The following is a 27007-nucleotide window of genomic DNA, read 5'->3' as shown; positions in this document are numbered from 1 at the left end:
TTCTGCAGTATCCTCTCCAGAGGTGTCCTGTAGTTTGGAGTTAAATAGAATATTGTCAGCTTCAGTTAAACTCAGTTGTTCTCCTGGTGGGAGGCATATATTGCTGAATCCAGGGATGTTAACTTCAGCAGAAATGACCGTAGCAATGGTGACGTCCACTCTATGACAGAGAACTACAAGGATGAATGTCCCAAGTTGTGTAATATAGTGACGGGTGCCATGACAAATCACCTGTGTTCACACAGGTAACTATAAATATATTCCAAGAGACTGGCACTCCAGATACTATTCAGCACTTTGCTCTAGTGCCTCTCCTGAAAGATGTGTATCAAAGCCAAATATGGATGGCACTTACAGACTTCTATATAGAAAAAAAATCATAGAAACTGTCTGCTGAGAACATTGACGTTTCGGAGGTACAACCTCCTTTATCAAGACATATAAATACATTAAATCAAACAAAATATATACCTGTGCAAACACCCTTGTGCTCCACTCCTATCACACCAACACACCGAGAGCCGGTGACGTCATAGGCGTTGGACATGCCGACGGCCGTGAACCCCAAAACTATGTGTAAATTGGCTTGTGACGTCCCATCACCATAGTGAACTGTAAACAATCATAAAACATGTAGCAGGTCATTAAAATGACACCCCACCCCCCTGATTAGGCCACGCCCCCTCCTTTACCTGTAACTCCGAAATGTCGATTTTCTCAGCGTATGGTTTCTGTGATTTTTTCTATATAAAAGTCTCTAAGTGCCATCCATACTTGGCTTTGATACACAAAGTTCAGGAAAGGCACTAGAGCATAGTGCTGAATAGTATCTGGAGTGCCGGTCTCTTGGAATATATACTGTATACACACACACATTATACATATCTCCACCCAGAGGAGAAGGGGGAGGTCGCTGGGCACATTGCAGCCGACGCTGGCCTGGAAGGAGGAGATGGTGGGTACACATCAGCAGCAGCCACCCGGCCAGAAGGAGATGGTGGGCACACATCAGCAGCAGCTGCTGGGCCAGGAGAAGATGGACAGCCAGCAGCTGCCGACGGGCCGGGAGGAGGTAAGTACACCGCAGCAGCCGCCACCATGCCGGGACGGGGTGGAGGGTGCGCCAGCGCGGGGTGTCACTGCAGTGCTGGAAGAGGGTGGGTCGGCCGGGGGGACACTGCAGCGCCGGGAGAAGGGGACCCAGCTGCGCCCGGAGTATATAAAGTAGCGCCGGCTGGCAGGCTGCCCGACCACTGCTGGCCACAGTGATCGGGATACACTTGAGCCTGTAGACGCGCGGGGAGGGTGGGTGCAGCCGGACGCCCGATCACTGTGGCCAGCAGTGATCGGGACACACTGGAGGGGCAAACACGGGTGCAGAGGGACCAGCAGGTCCCTCTGATGTAGCGGCTGCAGGAAGATTAGCTTCCTGCAGCTAAGTGGGCATTTCTGACAGGTCATATCAGATACGACCATGTCCGGTAAAGCCCAGTCTGGTATGTTCTTATCTGATACGACCGTGCCAGGCAAGTGGTTAATTAGTTCATTTACATATTTGAGGTTTGACTAGCTTTAATTCTAACAGCTGCTCTGGAATCACTGCGTTACGCAGCGCCTGAATCAGAACCACTTGGTAGTTCTTTCTTCTGTATGTGTAATACCCTATCTTTACTGCTGCCATCATTGTTCACATCATTTTTCTGCCTGCTTAGTTCCGCTTTCAGCACAATCTACCCAAGGGCCTGATTCATTACAGATCACAACTGCGATTACTCACGCAGATGGCTGATTGTTGCGTTCTGCGCATGCACCGTAGTGCACGTGCGCGAAGGCACCACTGCAATTGCAGAGATCATGCAGACCGATTGCAGTGTGATTGACAGGAAGTGAGCGGGTGGGGGTGGTGATGGGGGGTTGGTCAGCGAAACGCTGACGTGCCAGTGCGTTTGAACTCAGTTACAGGGTGTGCATAAATTAGCCACTGCAATGGCATACGCAGCTTGAGTGCTCACTGCGTACAGGAAGTTTAGCAATTTCTGAGTAAGCTCTGACCTTGTGTAATTGTGCGAGAGACTCCGATGTTACCGATGGTTTCGCAGACTTGAGAAGTATTAGGATGTAAGTAGGGGAAAGTGGAGTCCTTATGTTGTGCTGTGACGGCATAGTGATCGCAGCCATTAGCATATTTTCGCAGTGAGACTGCATGTGTAATTGCAGCTGCAATCGCAGTTGTGAACCGTAATAAGATCAGGCCCTAAGTATGATTATGTCCTTATTGCTGATTATAATGGTAAATGTTTCTCCCCCTCTGCTAGCTTTTACCACAGGATACCTACCATTACTCAAGTTGTAAAACCTGGATATCAGCATTTTGGTGCCCTCCGGTGGTTTTGCCAATGGTTTACAACAAATCATTTAATCCTCACCTACTGTGTGCTTCCCTTATTTCCACAGACACAATGACATTTTCTAAAAAATATAAACAATTTCTTTATTCCGTTGTTTAAAATGTGACTTCTTTTTTTCATCTTTCTTGACAATTGACTCAGTGGAATAGTACCTCAACCAATCTATACCTAAACCTGCAATACCTCAACTCCCTACCTGTGTAGAGGATGCTCACAGTTGTTATTCCAGTGATTCTGAGCAAGCCCAGCTCCTACCCTTCTCAGACATCTCAGAAACTTACTAAAACTCCTAAGCCATTGAATATGAAACCTCCTGACAGTCGTAGTTCTGGGCTCCCTCCTTTGTGAGCGCGCACAGATATCAAGGAAACTCTACATACAGTCCTGTTGCAAACAAATCAGCATTCTCAGGGCCTGACTCATTCAGAGACAGATGCTAATGTGATCGCAGCTGCGATTTCATACGCATCATACAGATGTCCACATACTGTACATCTATCCTCCATGCTCTACCAGTAGCGCTACACATAACGGGGGAGCTCCATGTGACTCTGTAGCACGGAGCATCTTTTCGTGTGACTTTTACCTTCAAATATTCATACAGCGATGCAGATATATAACACCAGCAACTTGTTGATTAAAATGATATGCAGCATGCCTATGTTCTGTGAGCGATTGGTGGTATCTGCATGACAGCCGTTGCCACTGTAACGTAGTGTTTAGCATGCAGATAGAGCCGCAGTCGCTCACAGAATATAGGCATGCTGCATTTCGTGTTAATCAGCAGACGCTGCTTGTACTACCTGTGCAAATAAGATACATATGAAGGTAAAAAGTCGCAAAAAAAACGCTCAGCGCTACAGTCACACTATGGCATGTTGCGACTTGAAGGGCTGTTTAAGGCGCAAGGAGGTTAGATGTATGAGGATACATCTGTGCCTACGAAAATATGCTAATGATTGTAAAGCTTACCGGAGCACATTACTGCCTTCTCATATGCGTTCGACATTGCTTACATGCATAAATATCGGTAACATCGGAGCACATTTGAGCAGTCATCTTGCGGAAGGTCTGATCTGCCGCAGCCTTGGGAGCTCACCTGACAGGGAAAGATGCTGCGTAGGAGAGCGCTTGGGCTAATTTATGCACAACCATGAAACGATGTTCAAACAGGCAGACACGACTGCGTTTTTCAGACCACCCCCTCGTCACCACTCCCAACGCTGACAGCCTGCCACCCACTTTGCAATGGATTCCTGTGCATCCATAGTTGCAATGTGATCGCTGCGCACACGGCTTATACATATGTGCGATGGCATACAATCACTCGATCTGCGCCTGTAATCGCATTTTGCGTCCAGCTCTGAATCAGGTACTCAGTGTCTTCATGAAGTAAAGCAGCGGATATTGGCCTTGGCAGCGGACCTCCGTGCTTGCAAACAAATAGTAGAAAAAAATTATTGGGCCTCAGCACCAAGAGAGTATGAGCCCAGTGTGTTCACTAGCATGGGGCCCTATTGGTACTTCTGGCTGCTTACTATGATAATACTGTAAAAATCTATATTGCAAGCAACGGTGGCATTGCAAGTACCAGAATGTAAATTGGGAGCCTGCGCATACAGTACTATCACTTGTAGTGCCCCATGGTGAGTCAGCTGAGCTGTTAAGGAATCTTGGGGAGAAAATTTTTCTTTTGAGACCTTTGGTTTTGAAATCACTTTGATGCGTGGGTTACCATTTATTTAATTGCATTGCTTACAACTTCAACTGTATTTAAAGTTCCAATTAATATGAGGTATATTGCCTGTTTAAATGGGAGAAATATAAATGAAGCAGCCCACAGCCACCCAGTGTATAACCGGCGGTTGCTCAGTTGAACAGTTGCTGGGGAAATGCAGCAGCGTTGTTGCAAAGGCCCAGTCATTGATAGTCCAATATATCACTGGGCGATTGTGACCGGACGCCTTTCGTCTAGGCCGGCCCTGGTCACGGGTTAACGCTTTTGGACTCCTACTCCCCATCAGTGACCGCCTGTCACCGACAGCCCCTGATTGGTGTCGACTGATTCCTCCTGATCCCTCGCAATGGACCAGGTCTGCACGGTAGCTTGGCAGAGGGCTTGAACTTGGAGACACTGAGCTCTAACCCAGAACAGCCGGAGAACGGAATAGCGTTTGGTGCAAATCTGTTGGTCGCGGGATTGACATACAATTGAAGGCAGGCAAGATGTTTATTGGTCAAAATCTTGAAGAAGACTCGTCCTTCCGGATGAAGGGGAATAATCAGCATACAAGAAATCTTATCAAGCAGTTCTTCTCCTCAAAGAATTTACAGGGTTGTACACCATACAAGGCTCACAGGCCCTCTTTTTATATCATTCTTACACACAATATCACAGGGGGGTAAATCCACCCTGGGTTCCACTTAACCAATCACTTTTCCTCACATAATATAATTTAACAACATATTACATTTCAAAGGAGTCACCCAATTTCTTCCTTTCTAATCTACCACCTAAAAGCAGTTGCTTCCTAAACATAAACTGATTTAGCATACTGTATAACTGTCTGCTAACATGTTGATATAACATCCCACAGGAACTGGTAAATTACATTCATCACACAGTGACAACATATCTATGTAGAATAACCAGCAATAGTATTCGCTTTGGTCTTCCTGCAATAATCATGAAAAACAAACACTTTTTCCCCATAAGTGCACACACACAGGAGACAGGTATCAGGCCATTTCAAAGGAAGATTTGGCAATTTGACTCTTCCCACCTTCCCACAGAAAGCTTCTATCCTGGTCTCACTTGGAATGCACTTCAAAGAGAGCTTTGTTACACAATGGGATTGACCACTACCATAGGTCAGGACAATTAACATATCACTTCCTATGTCAGGAGGGAAATCCCCATTACACTAATATAATCTTAAACCATATAGTGCATAGCCTATTAAATATACGTTGCTTCATGCACTAATGCATTGCAGATCAGCAGCAGCGCATTACAGCAATACATATATACTTTAATACAGTTTATTATAAACCATGTGCAGTGTGCTTTTACACTGTGTCCAGGGACTTTAACTGTTTCAGCGCTGGTCGCAGTGGGAGCTGGCTCTCCCTGTCTCCCAGCGTGCAGCCACACTTTACCCACACTCCCCCAGTGCAGCAAGTCCAGGCCATTGCATATTAAACATTAAAAGCACACTTATTAACACTCAGCGCCTAGCGCAGAGTACAGATTTACAATGGGCGCCTTTTGTCCTTTTAAAAATGGCGCCGCAGCACGGGTGTTAACCCCTTCAGTGCCGCGGCCGCCATTATACACGTGGGGCTGGCCTCCGGCCACAGCAATATTAAAAAATTTTTTTTATATAAAATAATGTATAGTGTATAAGTTATAAATAAATGTTCTTGACCTAAATCAATCTTAAAAAAAGACCATTTTTGAGCGATTTTTGTAAACTTATTTTGTAGGCTATGTTTTTACATTATTTAAACCCCAATCAGTAAAACCCACTCCTATCTTAATTTCCTAGGTTTCCCATTTTATAGCGGTTTTTGTAATTAGAGTAGAGATCCGCAGTGATCACTTTGGCGATATGCATTGTAGTATTGGGTAGATATTGTGTAGTGGTTCATTTCTATTCCCTTTAGTGTACAAAGGGGTGTGACAGGTGTTTTAAGGGTAAGTCACACAAGCAGGGCAGGCCTCAAAGTCGCCAAGGGGAAAAGCGAGAGCAGAGAGGAGGCTACAAGACCTTCTTTCACGTAATGGGGGAGATGCTAGTCTTCCTTTCTTGCTACTTTGAAATTTTAAGTACTCATTTGGTCTGGTTTCTGAGTTACTTGCACATGATAAATGACATGCGAGTCCGCTCAGAGCCAGGTACATGGTCGGCGTACAACAAATCTTTGCGGAAAAGGCAAGACAATAAGGCATGCATAGATTTCGGGTCACGGGACATGGATGTCTTGTTTAAAGTAATGCATCATAAGCCCTCCCCCCTAGATACAAATGGGAAGGTAAGACACCAAACAGAACTAGTTATAATGGGCTCTTTCATAGACAAAGGAATTGTTTTGCCTTCAACAAAAGATAATGCAGAGCTGGCAATAAATACTGTGTTAAATACATGCGCACACAATGCAGAGAGGAGCACCCCACCTAATATTGCGATAAAAGCAAGGCAGGATGATAAGACTATAAGAGGAGCGAGAAGGCCGCCTTGCTGCTGGACAGTAGGTGGATGTTTTCTTGTTGGAGGGGTTTAAGTGTGGTTTCCATTTGCCTACATATAGAGAGGTGCAGTCACGGTCCCCTAGAAAGTCAGCTAGGGAATTCCCTAACAAGGTTGCTCTGTAGGCAGATAAGGGAGTTTCCATAGGCAGATTGGCCAGTCTTTTTACGTGACCTCTGCCTCTCACTAGGAATCAGTATGTAATACCGCCAGCCGCATGATAGTCTGGAAGCCAGCGGTTGACATTTCAACCGTCTGCTTCCTAACTGCATCCTTCTCACTAGGTGTGGTTCCCATAAAACACCTGAAAAATGTTGTCTCATCCAGCACATCTCACCCTGTGGAGCAGTCGGTAAATGATGCAATTGATGACAGCCAGTGTAGAGTAGTCTACCAGTCCTTTGCAGAGCACTCAACTTGGTAAAATACTACAGGCACAAGGCAGTAAAGGCCAAGCTGGACGTGGAGTTCAGCTTCTGGCTGCTGCCTCTATACCCCTCTTCATTTCGGTTGATGTATTTTTGCTAGACACTATTTTAGCAAGTGCTTGCTGATAGGCTGCGCCTTCTTTGGGAAGTTCAGCACTTTTCTGCACTGGGCATTCGAAGCGGGTACCTGGAGTCACGGGGGTACCCTCTAGTTCTCTATCTTACCTAGGATTGAAATTGACAGTGGCAGGTTGCTGTAGGATATCATGGGACAAGGTTAGCAAGCTTCTGGCCAGTCTAGCATAGTACTTGGGCTTAAGGACTGCTTCAGTAAGATGCGTGCCAGTTCCTATTCCGTCTCCTGAATTTCGCGTGCGACTAAGGCAAAAGAGTCAAAAGCGGTTCCAGCAGAGTGCTACACAGGAATCAGGCCCTGAATGTATCCCAGATAACAGACTATATTGTGTCAGATAACATTTAAAGGGGTGCAATTTCAATCCATATTTTTGAAAGCAATTAAACCACATACAAAGTACCTAGTTTTAAAAATCTTTTGAAAAAACACAATCACACCAATTCAGGTAAATTAATATGGTCTATTATTTCTGATCTCAGTCATTGTTTTATCGACAACTTTAAAGTGTCTGATACTTTGGGAAGACCAAATGGCATTCAGTTACATCAAAAACAGTCTACTTACTGCCTGTCTTGAGCCTTGACTTCTAGCTGCCAATAACCACTACATTTTTCTTTGTTCCCCAAAAGACTCAATCCCTCCAGATTTGTGGGCTGCACAAATGTTGACCCATCTCAGCCACCATAAGCACTTCGATCCACTTATTGTGACTTTATACTCCCATTTCTGTTGTTTGGACCTGCCATTTCAAGCAGTAGATATTCGCAGAAGGGCATTCTACCAGCGCCTGTTCTATGATTCAGCTAATTTATGGTGGTTATAGTAACACTACTGTTCCCTTGAGGAAACTTCTTGTTCCCATATACACCTCTACCATGATCTTCTGTTAGGGGGGGAATATGTACAAGGCACCAATATGTGGTCCATGCTAACGCATATCTTCTTCCCTTCAATATTCTTTTTACACAGTCTGACAAACCTATACATCATTTTCTTTTCACAGAGAATGTTCTGCCATTACTTGGAACTCATATTATGATCAAGAGATCATCTTCTTGTAGAACATTCATGTCAATGACCACTGATGCTACTCTGGATAAGCGCCGTTTAAAAATTACTATCCCTTTAACTCACAGATTTCGAAATTGTTTGAAGCAGTAAAGGTCATCCAGTCCTTAGCTTCCTATAACTGAAAACCTCAGAGCATAATGCTGTTGGAAATGATCATTGGCTATTGTGGTCACCTGAGACAAGGAGGCAAGCCAACACTCTTCAGTCAACATGCATCCAGATGACAAGGCCCAATTAGCCTGATCAGTCTCATCTCAGGGCTTAAGATGGGTACACACTACACAATGTGTGTACCCAGCGACAACACAATACATTGCACTGTCCATACACACTGCAGTGGAGGATGCCCTGTGTCACCATAAGCTGCATTTAGCAGCATGTCGTCCATTGCATCATTCCATATGCACAGCAGATGGGACAATGCGATGAACGACCTGCACGATTGGGCATACACACTATGCGATCTGCACTATATATTGTTCCGATCTTTGTCAATACGATATATTGTGCAATGGATCGCACAGTATGTACCCAGCTTAAGTGCATAGGCTCCAGTTATCTTGCACACAACAGGTTTCTCTAGTTTAATAGGAAAGTTGAGAAAAAACATTTGGGCATCTAGTATACCAGAATGATTATTTGTGTGCATCTCTGCTAAAAATAACCATCCCAACACTAACTACTGTAGCTCTGGGTTTGGTCCAAATGATTAAGAGAATAAAGTTATTTTTGTATGTACCACCTAGGGTCTTTTAGAGGAGTTTTCATTGAATTCTTATTTTTGTACCTATAATGTCTAAGAATAAACTACTTTATGGATTTTAAAGGTAACTTGATTTTTACGACACAACAAAGTTATTTTAAAGCTGTGCATCTCAATGGTTGGAAAACTGGGGAACACATGAATTGATGACACGATGACAGGAAAAAGGAGGCGCTGAAGTAGCAAGACTAATGTAGAGTAATGGAAGGTACATTAATAGCTGGCACATGCATGGGATGTTGGCATAGTAACTAACGACCAACATGTGCAACAGTTTAGAATGTAGACAAATTCCATATATCAAAAGCACAGAGTAAAGGGACATTCTTCTATATTTTTGAATCTTCTAGACTTAACTATTTATGTTAAAATTTACACAAAACGAACAATCAGCCTCTAACCACAATGATAAAACAAAGAACTAAACAAAAATTAATATGACTGGCGTAAGTAAAAAAGGAGTGTGTAAAATAGCTTAAGCTATGAGTTAGGTAGTTGGAGATCTGCTTACTAAAAGTAAACTTCTGCTAAAATCTAATTTGTCAGCACTAACAGAATGGAGTTTACACAGTTACTGTATTGAAAACTAAACCTGCCTGGACAAAAATATTAGAATTGACATTACAATATATACAAATTGTACAGACTTAACACAATCACAATCATGTGATAACTGAAACTTTATTAGCACAGGATTCCATGTAACAATGACATGTTAACAAAACGTACTGTATCATGTTTAGAACTCTGTACTAGATGCCTTAAAAGTAGCATCAATTCTACTCAACCAAGACAGTCCATACTGAAGATTTATGTAAAGTTCTTTGCAAATGGTTCTCGGTCATCTAACAGGATTTATTTCAAGTAACAAGTTATTTTCAACAAAGATGTGACAACTTTTTCAGACACTGTAGAAAAAAATAAAAACAGATGACTGGTGAATGTGTGTGATTGGTGGTAAAGAATCAGGTGTTATTTTTTTTACTTTAATTGTATGGTTACCTAGCTGCAGCATTTAACAATCAGCTAGTGCAGTAGGGACATTAGCAGATGAGCAGAAAGGGCAACATAATACAATTCATGAGGGAGATATTTGACTCAAGACTTTGCACTTCTATTTTGAATCTGGACTTCGTTCACGTAAAAGGCATAATTTATATTAATGAACTAACCATGCACAGATTAGTAGAATAAAAATAGAAGTGGAAAATCATGAACCAAATGTCTCCCATATGTAATGAATCTAAACAGTATGCAGGTAGGGGGAAATGAGAGAGTGAAGCAAAGAGGATTGAAAATGGTAAAATAATGGAGTTAAACAGAAAGAAAGATTGGGAAGGTGGAAAGAACATAGCAGGGAAAGGTTACAGATACAAAGGCTTCTGACGGGAATCTGCTACATTGACGCACTAAGGTCGCATATTTACTAAAGTGTGAGTTTTTAGAATTGGAGATGTTGCCCATAGCAACCAATCAGATTACAGTCATCTACTAGTAGGTGCTAGATAAATGATAAGTAGAATCTGATTGGTTGCTATGGGCAATATCTCCACTTTTAAAACCCTGCAATTTAGTAAATATTTCAAGGTGCATTCAGAAAACAAACAGAAAACTTTCAGAGAGAAAAAAGTAAAGCATACATTTTTTTCCCACCTTAGAGAAAATTCAGGCAGAACTGAAATTTCAATGAAATAATTATCCAGTATCATCTTAGCAACATCTGAAAATTGGTATCACGTCTGTGTGCCCCAAAGGTAACTATATTGTATGTGAAGAACCAAAAAATAATACCAAATGAAGCCTATCTGTTGTGTAGCATATTTATGGAGACCCTTTGCAGATTCACTAAAATTTCAAAAAATTATAAGAGCAAAAGTATACATATAAAGGGGCAATGATACAGCAGTGTCCTTTTTTTATTTAAATATGTCAACTCCAAACTTTATGTAATAAGCAATATATACCCATTAGTATTAAAATACATTTAAAGCAGATCTTACCAATCTTAGCTGCAAGTATTTCCCAAACACAAGTGCTATTTAACACATGTGAAATACATTTAACATTAGTTTTCAAAATGCAAGTGAACGTCAGTGGGTACAAAGGCCTAAAAAGCACATAGAACTATACATGTGTGTTCTGTCTGAGAGAAGTCAGGTCTTGCTTCTTAGCAGTTACTAAAAAACCTGAACTGTCAAGAACTTCTAGCAATACAACTACTACTGGTAGTCTGCATTAATACAGTAGAAAAACCCACTGCAATAGTGTAACTATATAGACAGAAGTACTATCATACTTGGACATTAATTGTCACGCCACCGTCCTTTACGGGGAAGCAGGTCTCGTTCGCCATCTTTTCTCCTCTTAAACTCCTCGTACCTCTCAGCCATATCGGACAACTCCTTTGGAACTTCCTGAGAAGAATAATAATGCACAAGGCTGTGACACAAATACATGTAAAAGGCATACATTAGCTTAAAAGCAATAGTATTATTCTATTGGGTAGAAAAAAAAGTATAAACCATGTTGCATTGACTATTATAAACAATGTATTAGATACCTCCTATTGGAGGTAGCATCTGAGAATTAGTGATATTGAAACAGTTATAAAGGGGAGGATATCAGTGGCATCTTGATACTACTGTTGGCAAAAATGCTGCAGCAAGTCTGAATATTACTTCTCTTCAAGGATGGTAAGATAAGGCTGTTGAACAGAAAGAGCATGATTCTCGCCTACTTGCTAGCATATGTAATAGTAAGAAGATAGACAAACTCAATAGTGAGAAGTTTGAGGATTTCATCAAGTGGTTCAGCAGGTGTCATGGATGATCTGGACATTGCCAACTGAGACTTCATGGAAATATATTCTTTTCTTTGAGCTTGATATTCCATACTACTTGGAAGATATCCAGAATTACCATCTATTGCTACAGCGGTTTGTTTTTGGCTTGGATCTTCCCACCAAGATCGGATTTCAAAACGAGGAAAAATGTAATCTTTCACGGACTAAACTTAATTTCTGCCCGTGAAAGATGACATTTGCTTCATTCTGAGATCCCACCCAAAAACAAACTGCTCATCTCTAGTTTAAACAAGGGTAACAAGTCTTGATCTTGGACAACTCCTGAATTTCAAATTACAACATCTCAGGAGTAGGGAGGTAATAAGTGTTTAAAATATTTTGTTATTTGCCTGAAAAGGATAGTCATTTACCCAGTTCTTGGTCTCATTAAGACAGACTTGCAGCAAATAAAATGTAACCCTCCTTAATTTATTTACAAAGGTGAACCAGCACTATAGATTTAAATGAACAACAACACAAATAATTACAACTGGCACACAATAATTGAAAAATGTTCAAATAGTATAGGTGTACAGTTCCTAAATGTATATCCAGCTGGTTGTATATGGTATATTACTGTTAAGTCCAATTCAGTTAAAGTTCCAATTGCATTATAAACTGTATGCACCCACAGGTAAGGTTTTAGTAGATGTCCTTTTTATTTATAATCCACAAGATTGGAACAGTATAAATTAGAGAGTCTTTACGAGAAATACACTGAAGCAGTAATTTAGCAGTTTTACAGAACTTTGTGAGTCAGACTGAGTCTCCTGTAATAGGGGATGTACCTCCAGTATTCCGGGATACCGTTGGTTTAACAAAATGTGATTTACATTTTTGACTCCTCAAAGCCGTAACTTCTGCAGATTTAACAGGTGAACTCATATGTGGCATTCTTTCTACAATGGAAAACAAATATTTTTCAGGAAGTTCTTTACAATAGTTTCAGAAGTTCCCACAAATGTGGTTCACTTGTAGGTTGCTTTACCTTCACCAATCTGCCCAATTCATCCCAATCCAGCTCTATGGGATTTAAGACTGGAGACTGTGCTGGCCTTTAAATGATTTGAAGACTACCTACTTGTTCTATTCCTTGAAGGGAGTGCTGACATAGCCTGAAGGTTTGCTTTTGGTTATTTTTTTGCTGTAGAATGTACCCTTGACCAACTAGGCATAGACCAAAGGGTAATGAATTGTGCTGCAAACTGGAGAAGCAAAGAGAGGCCTGGACCATCATGCTTCCTTCACCATGTTTAAAATTTGGGTGTCATAGGGGTTTGCTTATTAAGCAACAGCTAGCAAAACCCTCCTCTTCCAGTCATTTGTAAGCTTGAAACATGTTTTAAATGCTTTTAATAGCAACATATGGGTGTTTGCATTTAACTTTTAAAATTTGCCATCTTCTAGTCTTCAGTAGCCCACTGGCGGTGCTTCATGGTTCAGACAAGCCTTTTTTTTTTTTTTTTAATTGCTGCAAAACAACTATACATTCTAAACCCATTACTTGCTCCCTGTAAAGAGCCTTTTTAATGATTCAGAAATTTATAATATTTTTACTAAACAAAATATTTTTATTTAATCTATAGCAGTTTATTACTTCGTTTTGTATCATTTCAGGTTATTAACTGTATATGAATTGCTTAATAAAAACTGGAAAATGGGGGTATGCTAAGATTTTGACTGGCAGTGTACTTAGAGAATCATGTTGCTGCAGTAGAATGTAAAATGAAATATCAAGGACTAAATTCCTGCTTCTGCTGGAGAGTGGAACGGGAGAAACCAATTAAAGCTCAGATGTTTGTCCTGTCTTCATTGGAAAGTTCATTTTTTTACATGGACACCAGGACTGTAGAAAACAGAGATATAATGGTGCTGGCCTGACAAATCTGACTAGCAAATGTCAGGACTGTGGGTTGAGGTTGGACGGAACAGGCTTGGGAGGATGAAGATGAGACTAGGGAGACGTGAATGAATCTGGGCAGTTTGAGCTAAGACTTCCTCATGTGTTGATGTGAGGAGGTAGGGGAACTGCAGTAGATAATGGGCCTGAATGCGGGGACTGGAATGTCTTTATTATACAGCAGGTTGGAATGAGAATTGAAGATGATGATATTGGACTGGGACAGATGATGTGGAACGGATAATGAGCTCAACAGAACTGAATTGGAATTGTTGATTCAGAATTGATGCGTAGGATCGGTATGGGACCGATGTTTGGCGATATCTGATGGGGCCGCTGTTTGGAGATATTGGATGGGGCCGCTGTTTGGCGATATCGGATAGGATGCGATGTAGGTAGGTAGGAGCAAGTCTCACTGGAAAAACAGATTGGAGTACTAGATGAAATAGGAGACTTGTATAACCAGACTTGGAACTGGAATGGCACAGACTGGAACCGTTCAGATACAGAGTAACTGGGAGCTCAGCACAGAGCTAGAACTTGAGCAGAAGAGACGTTGTACAGGCAATGGAAGCCAGTCAGGAAATGGAATTTATAGGGGTGGATCCCCTGGGATCACATGCTGCGATCAGCTGGTCTGGGAGCAGCGCTCTGAGTGGAAGAAGAGTGTCAGGTGATCAAGCCCAACATGGCTGCACCCATACTGTGGTTTTGGAGGGAACTCTGGCATGCAGCCTATGTAACATCATGCTGAGGAGACATGCTGTGAGCAAGGGACTGCAAGGAGCCATCTCCACACTTAGAGACAGAACCCTGAGCAGACTGAGCAGGAACAGCACAGACAGACCTCACTACCAGCTGGGAGCGACGTGCAGCATGAGCAGACCTCTGTCTTATTCGGGAGTGATGCAAAGCGCGAGCAGACCTCAGCGCTAGCAGGGACAGATACCAGAGAGGTAAAAAGGTAGTTTTTAAGAGTCAAGAGCATCACAGGTGGCCGCAGGACACCTCTTAAGGTGAGTATCCACATAACTGTGAAACGAGTGCATGATTATGACATTGTAATCGTGCAGTCGTTTCAGTCTGATGTGTCAACACTGAACGTTCAGTCGTTCAGTGTAGGCACATCAATCATCCTCGAACATGGGCAACCTGACATCTTCGTCAGGTTGACCAGCATGTTCGGGCGATGACAGATGTAAAAAAACGACCAGCGGGCGCGCACATCGCTGGTCGTTTTCGACATTTACATGGCCGATTTGCAAATGATTAACAAGTCCTTATCGTTCAATCGGCCTGTTTAATCGCTAAGTGGATACACACCTTTAGGCTTTCGTGGGAAACTTGGCATGGAATGCTCGGATCAATTGAGGAGCGTGGACTTCAGAAGCAAAAGTCTTGAAGACGTCCCTAACGGATTTTAGAGTCCAGAAGTAGTTCCACTTCTTATTCGACTCCACGATGAGTCTGGATTTTGGGTGCCTTTGGAAGTTTTGAATGAAACCGGTTGAGTATGAGTGGTTTCAATAAAGAAATATGAAAGGAATTTGTTATCCTCAGGAAGGGAGGAAGTTTGAACAAAACTAGGTTGATATTACTCCAGATCTTGGTTGACGCTTTCCGTCTCTCCATTAGACTGGAGGTGGTAAGCAGTGAAGAAATTGAGTTGACTTAAAGTGTAGAACACAAGAAATGCCAAAATTTTGGCAACATACTGCACTCCCCGATCAGACAAGCTTTCCAGAGGTAGTCCAGATTTCTTGTACGAACAATTGAGTCAACTTAGGACCTGACGGCGGAACACCGGTGAGGAGTATGAAGTGAACCAGTCAAATACTACCACCTAGATGTTGAATTAGTTTGAAACTAAAAGATCGGTAATGAAGTCCATCGACAGAAGAGTCCACGGCTGATGTGGAACAGAGAGAGGATGTAACTGCCCAGCTGGGGGCTGACGAGGAACTTTATGAAGTCCTGAACGTTGTTTCTGAGACCTGGATTTGAACTCAAAAGTTTTTTGTATGCTTGCTTGACCTGCGAAGTGGAAAACATGAGCCCAATTTGGCAATTTCTTGCGTAATGCGGGCTTGACAAGAGTTTTCCCAACAGGTGGTGAGGATTCTACTCCAACTGCAGAGAAAGCCACCGGATTGATGAGGAGATGCTTCTCAGCGGAGGTAGTCTCATTTTCTTACTCCATGGAGCGAGAGAGGGCATCAGATATGATTCTGGACCCCTAGACGAAAAGACAATTTGAAGTTGAATTGTGAGAAGAAGAGAGCCCTCCTGGCTTGCCTTGGATTCAGACAATGGGCTGTCTTAAGGTACTAAAGGTTTTTGTGGTCTGTCAGAATGGAAATGGGATGTAAAGCTCCTTCTAAAAGACAGCACCACTCCTCCAAAGCTAACTTAATAGCGAGAAGTTCTTGATGCCCAATAGAATAGTTGCACTAAGCCGGAGTGAATAGCCTAGCAAAAAAATCACAGGGGTGGAAAAGACCATCAAGAGCGCGTTGGGAGAGCACACCTCCGACTCCTATGGAAAAAGCATCTACTTCTAAGTCGAATGGCTGTGTGACGTCAGGTCAACGAAGAACAGGAGCGGAGATGAACTTCAGTTTGATTTTTGAAAATCTTCCTTTGCTTCCTCTGACGATCGGGACGGTTTGGCACCTTTCTGGGTGAGAGCGTTGATAGGTGCAATGATGATGGAAAAGTTCTGTATGAATTTACGATAGTAGTTCGCAAACCCAAGGAAGCGTTGAACAGTCTTAAGAGTTGTAGGAAGTGGCCATACCCGAATTGCTTGGAGTTTGTCTGAATCCATTCTGAGATCAGAATTTAAAATGATATATCCCAGGAAGGGAATAGACTTGACTTCAAAGACACACTTCAATTTTCAATAGCGGTGATTGGAACGCAGACGTCTCAGAACCTCCTTTACCTGCCAGCGATGTTCCTCCAGAAAATTGGCAAATATGAAAATATCATCGACAACAACACGTTTGTACAAAACATCATGTAAGATCTTGTTGACAGTGTTGGGATACTGCGGGAGGATTACAGAGACCAAAGGGCATATTGAGGTACTCTTAGTGACCGTCGCAGGTGTTAAATGCGGTCTTTCCCCCTGCGTTGACATCGCTTTTAAAAACCGCTATACTCTCCCTCTGATTACAGAGCTTTTTGACTGAGTTAGTGAAGCCACCATCTTCATTAAATTGGACTTGCAAGGAGCATATAATCTTATACGAATTCGGGAAGGAGACGAGTGGAAAGACCGCATTGCAAAACTCCATCTTTTTTTTTTTTATATACGAAAAAAGAAGCTTGCACCAGCGAATGAGGTGGAAGGGCGGATGAACCATTTTTCCAGATTATCTTGGATATAGTCAATCATGGCTTTTGTTTCTGGGAGCGATAGTGGATAAATTCGCCCTCTGGGAGATTCCCCAATTGGACAAGACTATTCATGGTCATGACGTACATCAGCACCAACTTTACTGAAAACATCAGTGAATTCTTCATAAGGAGGAGGAGTATCCGGATGAGATGGAGCAGCGGAACATACTAGTTGAACTTGATGAAGACAAACACTGTATTTGATACTGGCCTACAGAATTTGAACTCCGGTGTAGACGTAGAAAGTCCGCAGATGCAAATGACACTCTCCCAGACTCAAAGATTCGACGGAATACCGCGACAAAATCTTTTTAAGCTGATAGAATGGAATCAGACTTTTCCCATAAGTGTGAAACCCAGTTTAAGGCAGATCAAGATAATAGGGAGATGATATATGCCAAAAGGGTACGATCTGTAGGAAAATTGCTGAATTGGGGCTCAAACAGAATTTCACATTGATTCAAGAAACCTCTGCAATTTTTGTGGTTCCTATCAAATTTTGCAGGAATAGGAAGGTGTAGAAGAGGTGCTGCTGAGGAGACTGGAGCCGGAGGAATCGAAATAGATGTAGTGGCAATTCATGAGCGTCTATGTGTGGATTGGATGTTATACAGCCAGTTTTTGGAAGAATTTAAAAACTTGATACTGTGATGCCTCTTTGTGCTCTAGGTGAGCAACAAGATCCTGTGTAAATCCTGCAGCTTGTGTCTGATCCTCAGCTGGATCCATTGGATCAGTACACACTGTCACTGCTGAGGATTGAGGTTGGTCGGAACAGACATGGGAGGCTGAAGAGGAAACTAGGGAGGCGTGAATTAATCTGGGTGGCTTGAGCCAGGACATCCACATGTGTAGATGTAAGAAGGTAGATGATGGGCCCAAAGGCATGGACAGGAATGGAATTTCTTTATTATATAGCAGGTTGGAATGAGAATTGATGATGATAATATCGGACTGGGCCCATGGATGTGGAACCAATAATGAGCTGTATAGAATAGGAGGTAAGATGTATGTGGACACATTTGTACTACCAGCACTAGTGGTCGGCATGTATAAAAAAGAACCCACAGACTAGATATTGTTACGCAGATAACAATTAGCTGTATGCAGGCTTCAGTTTTTTTAAATTTTTCACAAGGTACAGAACTACAGTGCAAACCTGTATTATTGTTATAGGGCCTGAGAAGAAAATAAATTAGCACTTCTTACAGGGCAAAAGACGACTTTCCAAATCAGGCACCCCCTTTAAAATATCAAAATATGCTCCCATATTGATACATTGAAACCTAACTTTCCTTCTTTTCAGTGCAACATGAAAGTACACTAGCATGAAGTATTCTCAGTTTAAGGACATTCACAGTAGGCAGCATCTTTTTTTGGAGCATCATAAAGCCTCACATTTCTAACTTGTTTAAATTCCTTGCATTACAAATATTCTAAAACTTACCTGGTGTGCACGTTCTAATATAGTTATCAGTTCTCCTGCAACTCTCCAGTCTTTTCTAGACACCAACGTAACAGATTCACCAGAACGTCTATAGGAAAGTATGGATATCAAACAATGTGATTGACAAATACAATTAGGCCAGGTTATAAGACTTATTTCAACGCCTTAACATTCCAAGAACTCAATTGAGTCAATGCCAAAATTATGTGAAATCTATGTCTTATCAATTGAGATAACTACTCACCCAGCTCTTCCAGTACGACCAACTCTGTGCACATATTCTTCAATGTTTCGCGGAAAATCAAAATTGAAAACATGGGTAATATCATGCACATCAAGTCCACGAGAAGCTAAATCAGTAGCTACTAATATTCTTACCCTACCTAGAAGGGAAGAAAATTCATTATATTTAAAATATAAAAGATAAAGGTAGATATATGCTCACTTGCTGTGGATACAACTGTTTCTTGTTATTTTGCATATCTAGTGTTCCTTTTGAATGTAAAAGATCTGCCAAAATAAACTTCAATTACTCGTTTACATCCATTACAGTAACAACTATGGCAAATTATTCAATGGCCATGGCGTCCATGTGGACGAGTGCACAGGCATTGGGGTACATTTTACTAAGTAGCTGGTTTGCTTTTTCCGTAATATTGTGGCCTTTAACTAGCAGGACTGCATCCCGCAGATTTATTGGAGCCTGTTAAGAATCCACACATTTGAAAAGAATAGAAAATTGATTGACCAACAACATAAAAATTAGGTGGTTATGGCAAGCGCTATTATCACGTAGCGTTAGGGGACCACCAGAGCAGAGAAGCCTTGACGCGGCCTGGTGGCTTAAACATTTCTTTGTAAATATATGCAAACTGAGATCTCTGTATTTCTATTATCAAGTAGTATTCAAGTCTCAGTGCTATATAAATATACTGTATATATACCTACGTACACATACATATGCATACACATATATACAGTCGAGTCTCATTATTATGACCACCTCCTACATATGACGTCGGCAGCGCGTAGCTCATGAAGTGAGTCACGAGCCGGGTGCTGGCTTGGTGGCTATATAAGGTGTGCGATAGGCTGTCTGCACACATATCACTTGTTGCGATTATGGGTAAAAGGGGCGATTAATCAGAGTTGCAAAAAGGGATGATCATTGGCCTTCGGGCCAAGGACGGCAGTATTTCTGAAACAGCGCAGTTTGTAGCCTTTTCATGTGCTGATGTGGTGAAGGTGTATCGCCACTGGACAAATGGCACCATTGCGAATAACCAACATGGAAACTGAGGAGCACCACGTGCCATGGATGTGAGAGGTGAACGTCAGCTACGAAGGTGCGTGAGGGCTGAACGACACGCTACAGTGGAGCAGCTCACCGTCAAAATTAACCTGGAGGCCAACAGACGTGTGTCTAAAATGACAGTTCAGTGAAACCTGCTGCATATGGGGCTCCGAAGCAAATGGATGGTCACTGCACCTATGCTAACAAAAGGTGCAGCGGTGGAAAAGGCTTCAATTTTCTGTATCGGAATTGGACCTCCGATGATTGGCGAAGGGTTGCCTTCACCGATGAGTCACATTTTCTGCTTCATCGAACAGATGAACGTTGGCGTGTCATGCGAGAAACTTCGGAGAACAAACACCCTGCAACCACTGCTGGAAGAACACAAGCTGGTGGAAGTGTTATTGTCTGGGGAAAGTTTTCATGGCATTCTCTGGGCCCACTCATCCATGTGGAAGGAATCCTCAACCGATTTGGTTATGAATCCATCCTCGCAGAGCACGTACACCCATGCATGCTGATTGTCTTCCTTGAGGCGGATGGGATCTTCCAGCCAGACAATGCAAGATGTCACATGGCTAGTAGTGTCTGACAGTGGTTGGACGAGCACGACCAAGACTTCCAAGTACTTCCCTGGCCCCCTAAATCTCCGAACTTGAACCCACCTGACCATTTTTGGGACCATCTCGATCGTTGTGTACACTCTATGGATACTCCACCACACACCCTCCAGCAGCTGTGGGATGCATTGCAGGCAGCAGAGTGTGTGTGTGTATATATATATATATACACATACACACACACATACTGATGTGTATATATTCATATATACTGAGATGTCTTCATACAACTAACCTTTTTGCGCCATATGCATGTGACCCAAGGCTCAATTTCGATGCTCCACCATGGGTAGCGATTCCTATGCTTGAGTAGTTTTTCCCCAAATTTTGCATCTTAATTCACTAATAGTGCATTAAGTACTATACATGGTCAAATATGTCAGATGAATGATTGAACGATTTTTTACTTTACAGGTTGAGTCTCCCATATCCAAATATTCCGAAATACGGAATATTTTTAGCATGACTGAAAAAGTGAAACCTTTGCTTTCTGATGGTTCAATGTACACAAACTTTGTTTAAAGCACAAAATTATTAAAATACAGTATAAAATAACCTTCGGGGTGTGTGTATGGGGTGTATATGAAACATAAATGAATTTCATGTACACAAACTTTTTTTTGATGCACAAAATTAAAAATACTGTATAAAATGACCTGCAGGCTGTCTGTATAAGGTGCATATAGAACATAAATGCATTCTGTGTTTAGATTTGGGTCCCATTCCCAAGACATTTCATTATGGTATGCAATTATTCCAAAATACGGAATATTCTGTTATCCAAATACCCCTGGTCCCAAGCATTTTGGATATGGGAGACTCAACCTGTATTAAAATGAATGGAAATCGTCCAAAACTGACTGCAAACACATCAGATGTCAGTTATTGTTATCTGACAAACGGGAACGTGCATCGTTCATCGTTGCCCACATGTCAAGATTTTTCTTTCAGATCTGAACTACTGAACGATTTTTAAAATCGTTATCGTTCAGATCTGAAGAAAAATCTGACCGTGTGTATGCACCATTAGTCTTCGTTCGCCAATAGTGTGCTAGGTTTTTTAGTCGCAATGAAATTGGTATAAAGTAGCAAATTAAGCATAACTATGCATCTCTTTTGCCTTTTTACCCAGATTACGCACTTCTCCCTGAATTTTTATCTTAATTCTCTAATAGTGTACCAAGTCTCTACTATAACTAAATGTACTAATTATTTAGGATTAGTAATTAATTTTTTTTTTTGTCACAAATGAATTCGGATAATGCACCACATTAAGTAGCATATTTTAAGGAGAAGTTGCATGGCACGGCTAATTCACAAAGTCTGCGGCACAGGGTTATGTGACGCGATTTAAGGATATGTGTATGTGGACACATCTGAATAATTGCAGAGTGGTATTAGCCTTGATCTAAAGACCTGGCTCATTATAAAAATACATTTTGTTTGGTTTGTATATGTATAAACCAAACATTTTCTCTTCCTCAGAGGGCATGTAATCAGTCTCTTCTGTTCCATTCCCATGTCTCAGTCATCTACAGAATAGTTGACTTTGCCTCCCAATTACTTAATATCTAACCCCCCTATTTCCTGTCTAGTGATATGTACATACCTCCCCTCAATATTCCAACTTATTGATAACCCCCTGACCCTGCCATCAGCAAACTTCTCTCCCTTCTTTGGGCTCTCAGTGAATCTCCACCCCCACCCTCCATCTATGTAATTCTCTCATCCTCGTTTTGTACCACCATTAGAGGTCTTCAACACTCTCTTCACTCTTTACTGCACCTCCCTCAACTAAATTTAATCAAAATATGCTAGATCCTGCAATCTACTCTTTGCTTGAAACATTCCACCACCCAAAAAACCTCTGCCATCCACAATGAGGAAAACAGTCTGTACAACCACACCTTCTCAGCCCATGACTCTTCTTCCCTTCATATTTGTCAGCCCTTGTCAAACAACCCTTCTTCAATCAAATCTCCTATCCTGTCAGTCTTTCAAATCTTCACCACTTTCAAGTTCTTTTACTACTCATTCTCAGCTCCTCTTCATCACCACCGCTGACCACCTTTTTTCACCAATATTGACTCCATCAGATGTGAAATCTCCTCATGCCCCATATCACCCTCTCTTCCCCTCCGACCACCACCATGTACTCCGACCATACATGATAAAGTCCATGCTCTTCTTGCCCCCACCTTTCAGCTCCCTCCTCATCCAATACCTTCTCACCAGCTCTCTATCAACACCTACTTCACCTGGCCCAAATTAACAACTTACTCTCTCATACAACATTTTCTCTTGCAAACATTTCCACGTATCACCCTCTATAACTATCACCTTCTCTTTCTCCTTTTATTTGCCTACAAAATACTCAAAAGGCTAGTCTATAAGGACCTCCCCAATATCAAACGCAATCTTCTGCCTGTGATCATCAATATCAACATGATAAATGCTGATGTAGTGACTGCATACCTCATGCTCTTCTCTCTGTATACCACATCCCTTTAACTCATTAGCTCCTTTTTTCTCTAGTATTACTTCTATGCTAATGACAAACAATTTAGTGTGCAGGATATAGAGTTTGGAATGCCAATCACTGAAGCTAGGGTTGCATTGGTCCATGTGAATTTAATATCCTATATGTTTCAGCCATGTAATGAGCATCAGGTAAGGATCAATGCTCCAGATAAAAAATACTATGTGAATGCTATCACCAAGGCAGATTAGCAACTGCAATAAACAGTACATATCTGTTAACTGCTGTTTCTAAAGGTCCCCCATACATCAGCAATTGATTGCAGCAATCGTGCAATTTGCAATCGATTGTGTATAAAAATCTTTCCCTTTTTCAAAAGGATTGCAGAATTGCCACAATCAATTGAAAAGGGAACGATTTTTATACACAATCGATTACAAATTGCACGATTGCTGCAATCAATTGCTGATGTATGGGGGCCTTAACCCTCACCCACTCTACCCAAACCTACCTACATCCATAACCTCCACTCCATACATATTTCCTCCCCTGCCCTCTATACGATCACGACTTGGTGACCTCACCTTACTTCGACCTCCAAGACCATTCCTGTGCTACTCATCACCTCAGGAACACTCTCCTTCAAAACTATCACACTCTAGACTAGTGGAAAGGGGAGCAAAGAGAGGAAGAGCGAGAGAGATCGATAGGGTAAAGTGCAGTTCAGCTCATTTGTACCAGACATTTCCAGTCGTATTTGCAGTCTCTATCATCATTGGATCAGTGCATGGACTGTGTTACAGCTACACTCAAATTTGTTTGCTTTGGCTATAAACATTGCGTTACAAGTAAGCAACAAATACTATCCTTGGCACGAACCACTCATCGGTAAGACTTTTTTCTTCATTTCACAAGGTGACCCACCCTACTGTATGATATACTTTTTAGATGTCAGGATTTTTAACAGACTGAAATCCCAGGAGGAAGAAATATGACAGACACTCTGAAAACCATGCTGATCAGCTAATGCATTTCTTCTCAAACGAGAACTTTAAAAGTCATTGTGTAGTACTGTACATGCAACATATACAGTATTTGACAACCAACTTGATTTTGTGAACGATGCCCAAATTGTGAGGTTATCACTGCAGAGCTAGGACTGTGGACGTGTTTCGCCCTTTAGTCAGACAAACTAAGGTGTACAGCAAAACCTGGTGCACTCAAACTGCAGATAACTTTACAAAAGGACTAGAAAAAGATTAGTAACACCTTTTCTTTTGTGATCGCAAAACTCTGAGACCAATGACAATCACCAAGAAAATACTACACCTTTACATTATCAAATATATTGTACAAGCTGTCTACTAGATTCATTTTAATTAATTTTTGGGGAAGCACTTGGCCAGTTGCACTAAAATGTAATTATATATTTTAAATGGCCATATAGCACGCAAAATTGGGAACATTTCATATATTTATGTTAATGTGGTATTTTGTTTTGTATACTGTTAAATCAGGGGACAGGTAACTTTAACATCCCACTACACTGTCAGCAATGTCACACTTATGTGCTATAGTGTGTATTTTAATAAAAAATGGGAGTAGGGGACTTAGATTTTTAAAAATGGGTGTGCTTCAGCTGGTCAGAAAACACTGTCCTGTGGAAGATCCAGAGTGGTCTCCAACTCACAATAACGACTACCAGCAAAGCAGCCACAGGTGCTCATTTCACTTGTTGGTACATTTCCATTATATTTTTCATCATGACCGCTACTTCAGGCGGTACTTCAGGTGAAGCTGAGCTCTGTGGGAGGTAAGATCCTCTGGCTGCAGGGAAGGCTCCTGGCTATGGGGTAGGTCCGATTGGGTTTTGTATGTTATAGCGACAAAAACATTGCAGACAATGCAATTTAGATTTCAGTTTGGACATGCCTCTCTCACATCTAAATCTCTCTGCACAATTTACAACTGCCCCACCTACAGTGCAAACAAAGTTTTACCAAGGTGCAGTTACTTGCTCTATCTTGCTTTCTTCCAAACTCAGAATCAGGCCCAACATTCTTACTGGGACCACAATGTCAACCCTAGTTATACTAACAACAGCGTTAAAATGTTTGCTTAGCATTTTAAAGGTGTCGACATTGTGGTGCCAGAATTAAGGTGCCAACAAGAACATTGTCGTCTGCAATGTTCTTGTTGACATTATGACAGCAGAACCTTCTGATTGGCATTTAAGGTATAAGTCATGGTGGGCTTGATGGTAAGGGGGAGGTCTGTTTGGTACTTATGTGGGGTAATATAATGGGCATGGGAGGGTGGTCTGATTGTCATGTGGCAGAGGTTTCTTTGGCACTTTAGGAGCTTGTGTTGTGCTTTATGGCATGGTGGGTGGTGCGCTATTTGTCACTTAAGGGTATGTGGGGTGTTCTAATCTGCATGGGGTTGGAGTCTGATGACACGTAGGTGGCCTAATTGGCACTTAAAGGTCATGTGGGGGTGGTAGGATAGAATGGGGGGGGGTCTGATGGGCATGTAAGGGAAGGAGTTTATTAGACTTAAGGGGATTTTACACATAACCCTAAATTTCTATGGGACCCATAAACAGTGGTTTTTTTCCTGATAATAGGTGCGTGGGACCCACATAATTCTGAACTTGGTGAAATCACTGGTTAAGTATGCAGATTCAATAAATAATATTTCTGATATGATTCTTATTTAGCTACAGTATTACTAACAAACTACATACAATATCTGTAGAGCTCACCCTTCTTAAAATCATCCAATGCTTGTTCTCGATCACATTGCTCTCTATTACCATGTAATGACTGAACAGGGATTCCTTGAAGACTAAAGTCACTTGATAAATCGTCTGCACTAAAAAAGAAAGCAGATAATTATGATAAAATAACAGTTTTGCAATTATAATTCTAGCAGAAGGCTAAAATTACGGAACAAAGCATAATTGTTTAAAAATGGCTCATAATAGATTTTATTTGTTGTCGCAAGACCTGTATTTTGTAATGGGGATAACAGGAAAGGAAAAAGAGGGTAAAGGAGAAAAAAAAGGGGGTAGAATAGTGAAATGGATCTTTACTGGTTATCAAATACTCTCAAATTACTGCAGTGTACAAAACCAACTTTAAATTGAAAAATAAAATACATTTACAATCTTAATTTTAAATGAGATATTCACATGAATAAGTTAATATAGTATGTGAAGACTATTTATACTCTGGATTCAGAATATTACTTTCACCAGTTTTTCAATTCAAACAAATTAGCATGTTGTAAATAAAGTGCACAATTTGGTAAAAAGTGCTGTGAACGGAGATTCAAAAATGCCTAGCCAGTATATATACAGATGTCCTCACACATCTAGGCTCAATACGCCACGCAGCGCGACTTGCCTGGCGTGAGTGGTCCGCCAGGTCCCGTGAGACTCTGTTAGTGCCGGGTGACTATTTTTGACGAAAAAGCGTCTAAATCGCAATGCGTCTAGGATGCACCAGCAGACTCTGCTGATTACTTTGATAAGCGACACTTGTATATCTGTGTGCACCTGAATCTGTCTATGAACCGCAACGGAACTTGGAATGAAAAAAGCTGGGGTCGAAACATTGTAGCACTTTGTATACAGATTCAGAAACAAATCTGGGAACACAGTATACAATTAACGGGCCGATCCGCCCAATATGTGTGCGGTCGAATGGTGCGATTGGTCGGGCATACCAGATCATCCAGCATGCCCGTCCGATATTTTGGAAGTTTATTGAGGGCCGCATTAGGCAGTGTATGCCCAGCCACGGCCGACCGACAGATATTTCCCCAGTTCCTTCACAGGGAAGGAGCGGGGAAATGTCTCCTCCCCAGGGGACGAGCGCAAATATCAGGGGCAGTACACTGAGATATCTCACAGTATATGCCTGTGAGATCTGCAAGGTGTGAGGCTGCCAGATAAAATGTCTGT

The 27007-nt window shown here is 41.7% G+C and overlaps 1 protein-coding gene across 1 annotated transcript in view; it reads right to left on the bottom strand.

The window, feature by feature from the left end:
- Window positions 1-9729: 9729 nt before the first annotated feature.
- LOC148542085 (putative ATP-dependent RNA helicase DDX43) overlaps window positions 9730-27007 on the bottom strand; it is a 190288-nt gene continuing 173010 nt past the window's right edge. The window contains exons 13-17 of the mRNA XM_088471358.1: window positions 25805-25914; window positions 18892-19030; window positions 18648-18735; window positions 11353-11470; window positions 9730-9964 (exon numbers count right to left, since the gene is read on the bottom strand). Coding sequence (XP_088327484.1) covers window positions 11360-11470; window positions 18648-18735; window positions 18892-19030; window positions 25805-25914 — 448 coding nt within the window. The 3' untranslated portion in view covers window positions 9730-9964; window positions 11353-11359. The remainder of the gene's footprint in view (window positions 9965-11352; window positions 11471-18647; window positions 18736-18891; window positions 19031-25804; window positions 25915-27007) is intronic.

Source organism: Taudactylus pleione, unplaced genomic scaffold (assembly GCF_031769625.1).
Source record: "Taudactylus pleione unplaced genomic scaffold, aTauple2 ptg000015l, whole genome shotgun sequence".
In the NCBI taxonomy this organism is placed as follows: Eukaryota; Metazoa; Chordata; class Amphibia; order Anura; family Myobatrachidae; genus Taudactylus; species Taudactylus pleione.
Note: the sequence above shows the minus strand (reverse complement) of the source record. Positions and strands in the feature narration are given on the sequence as shown.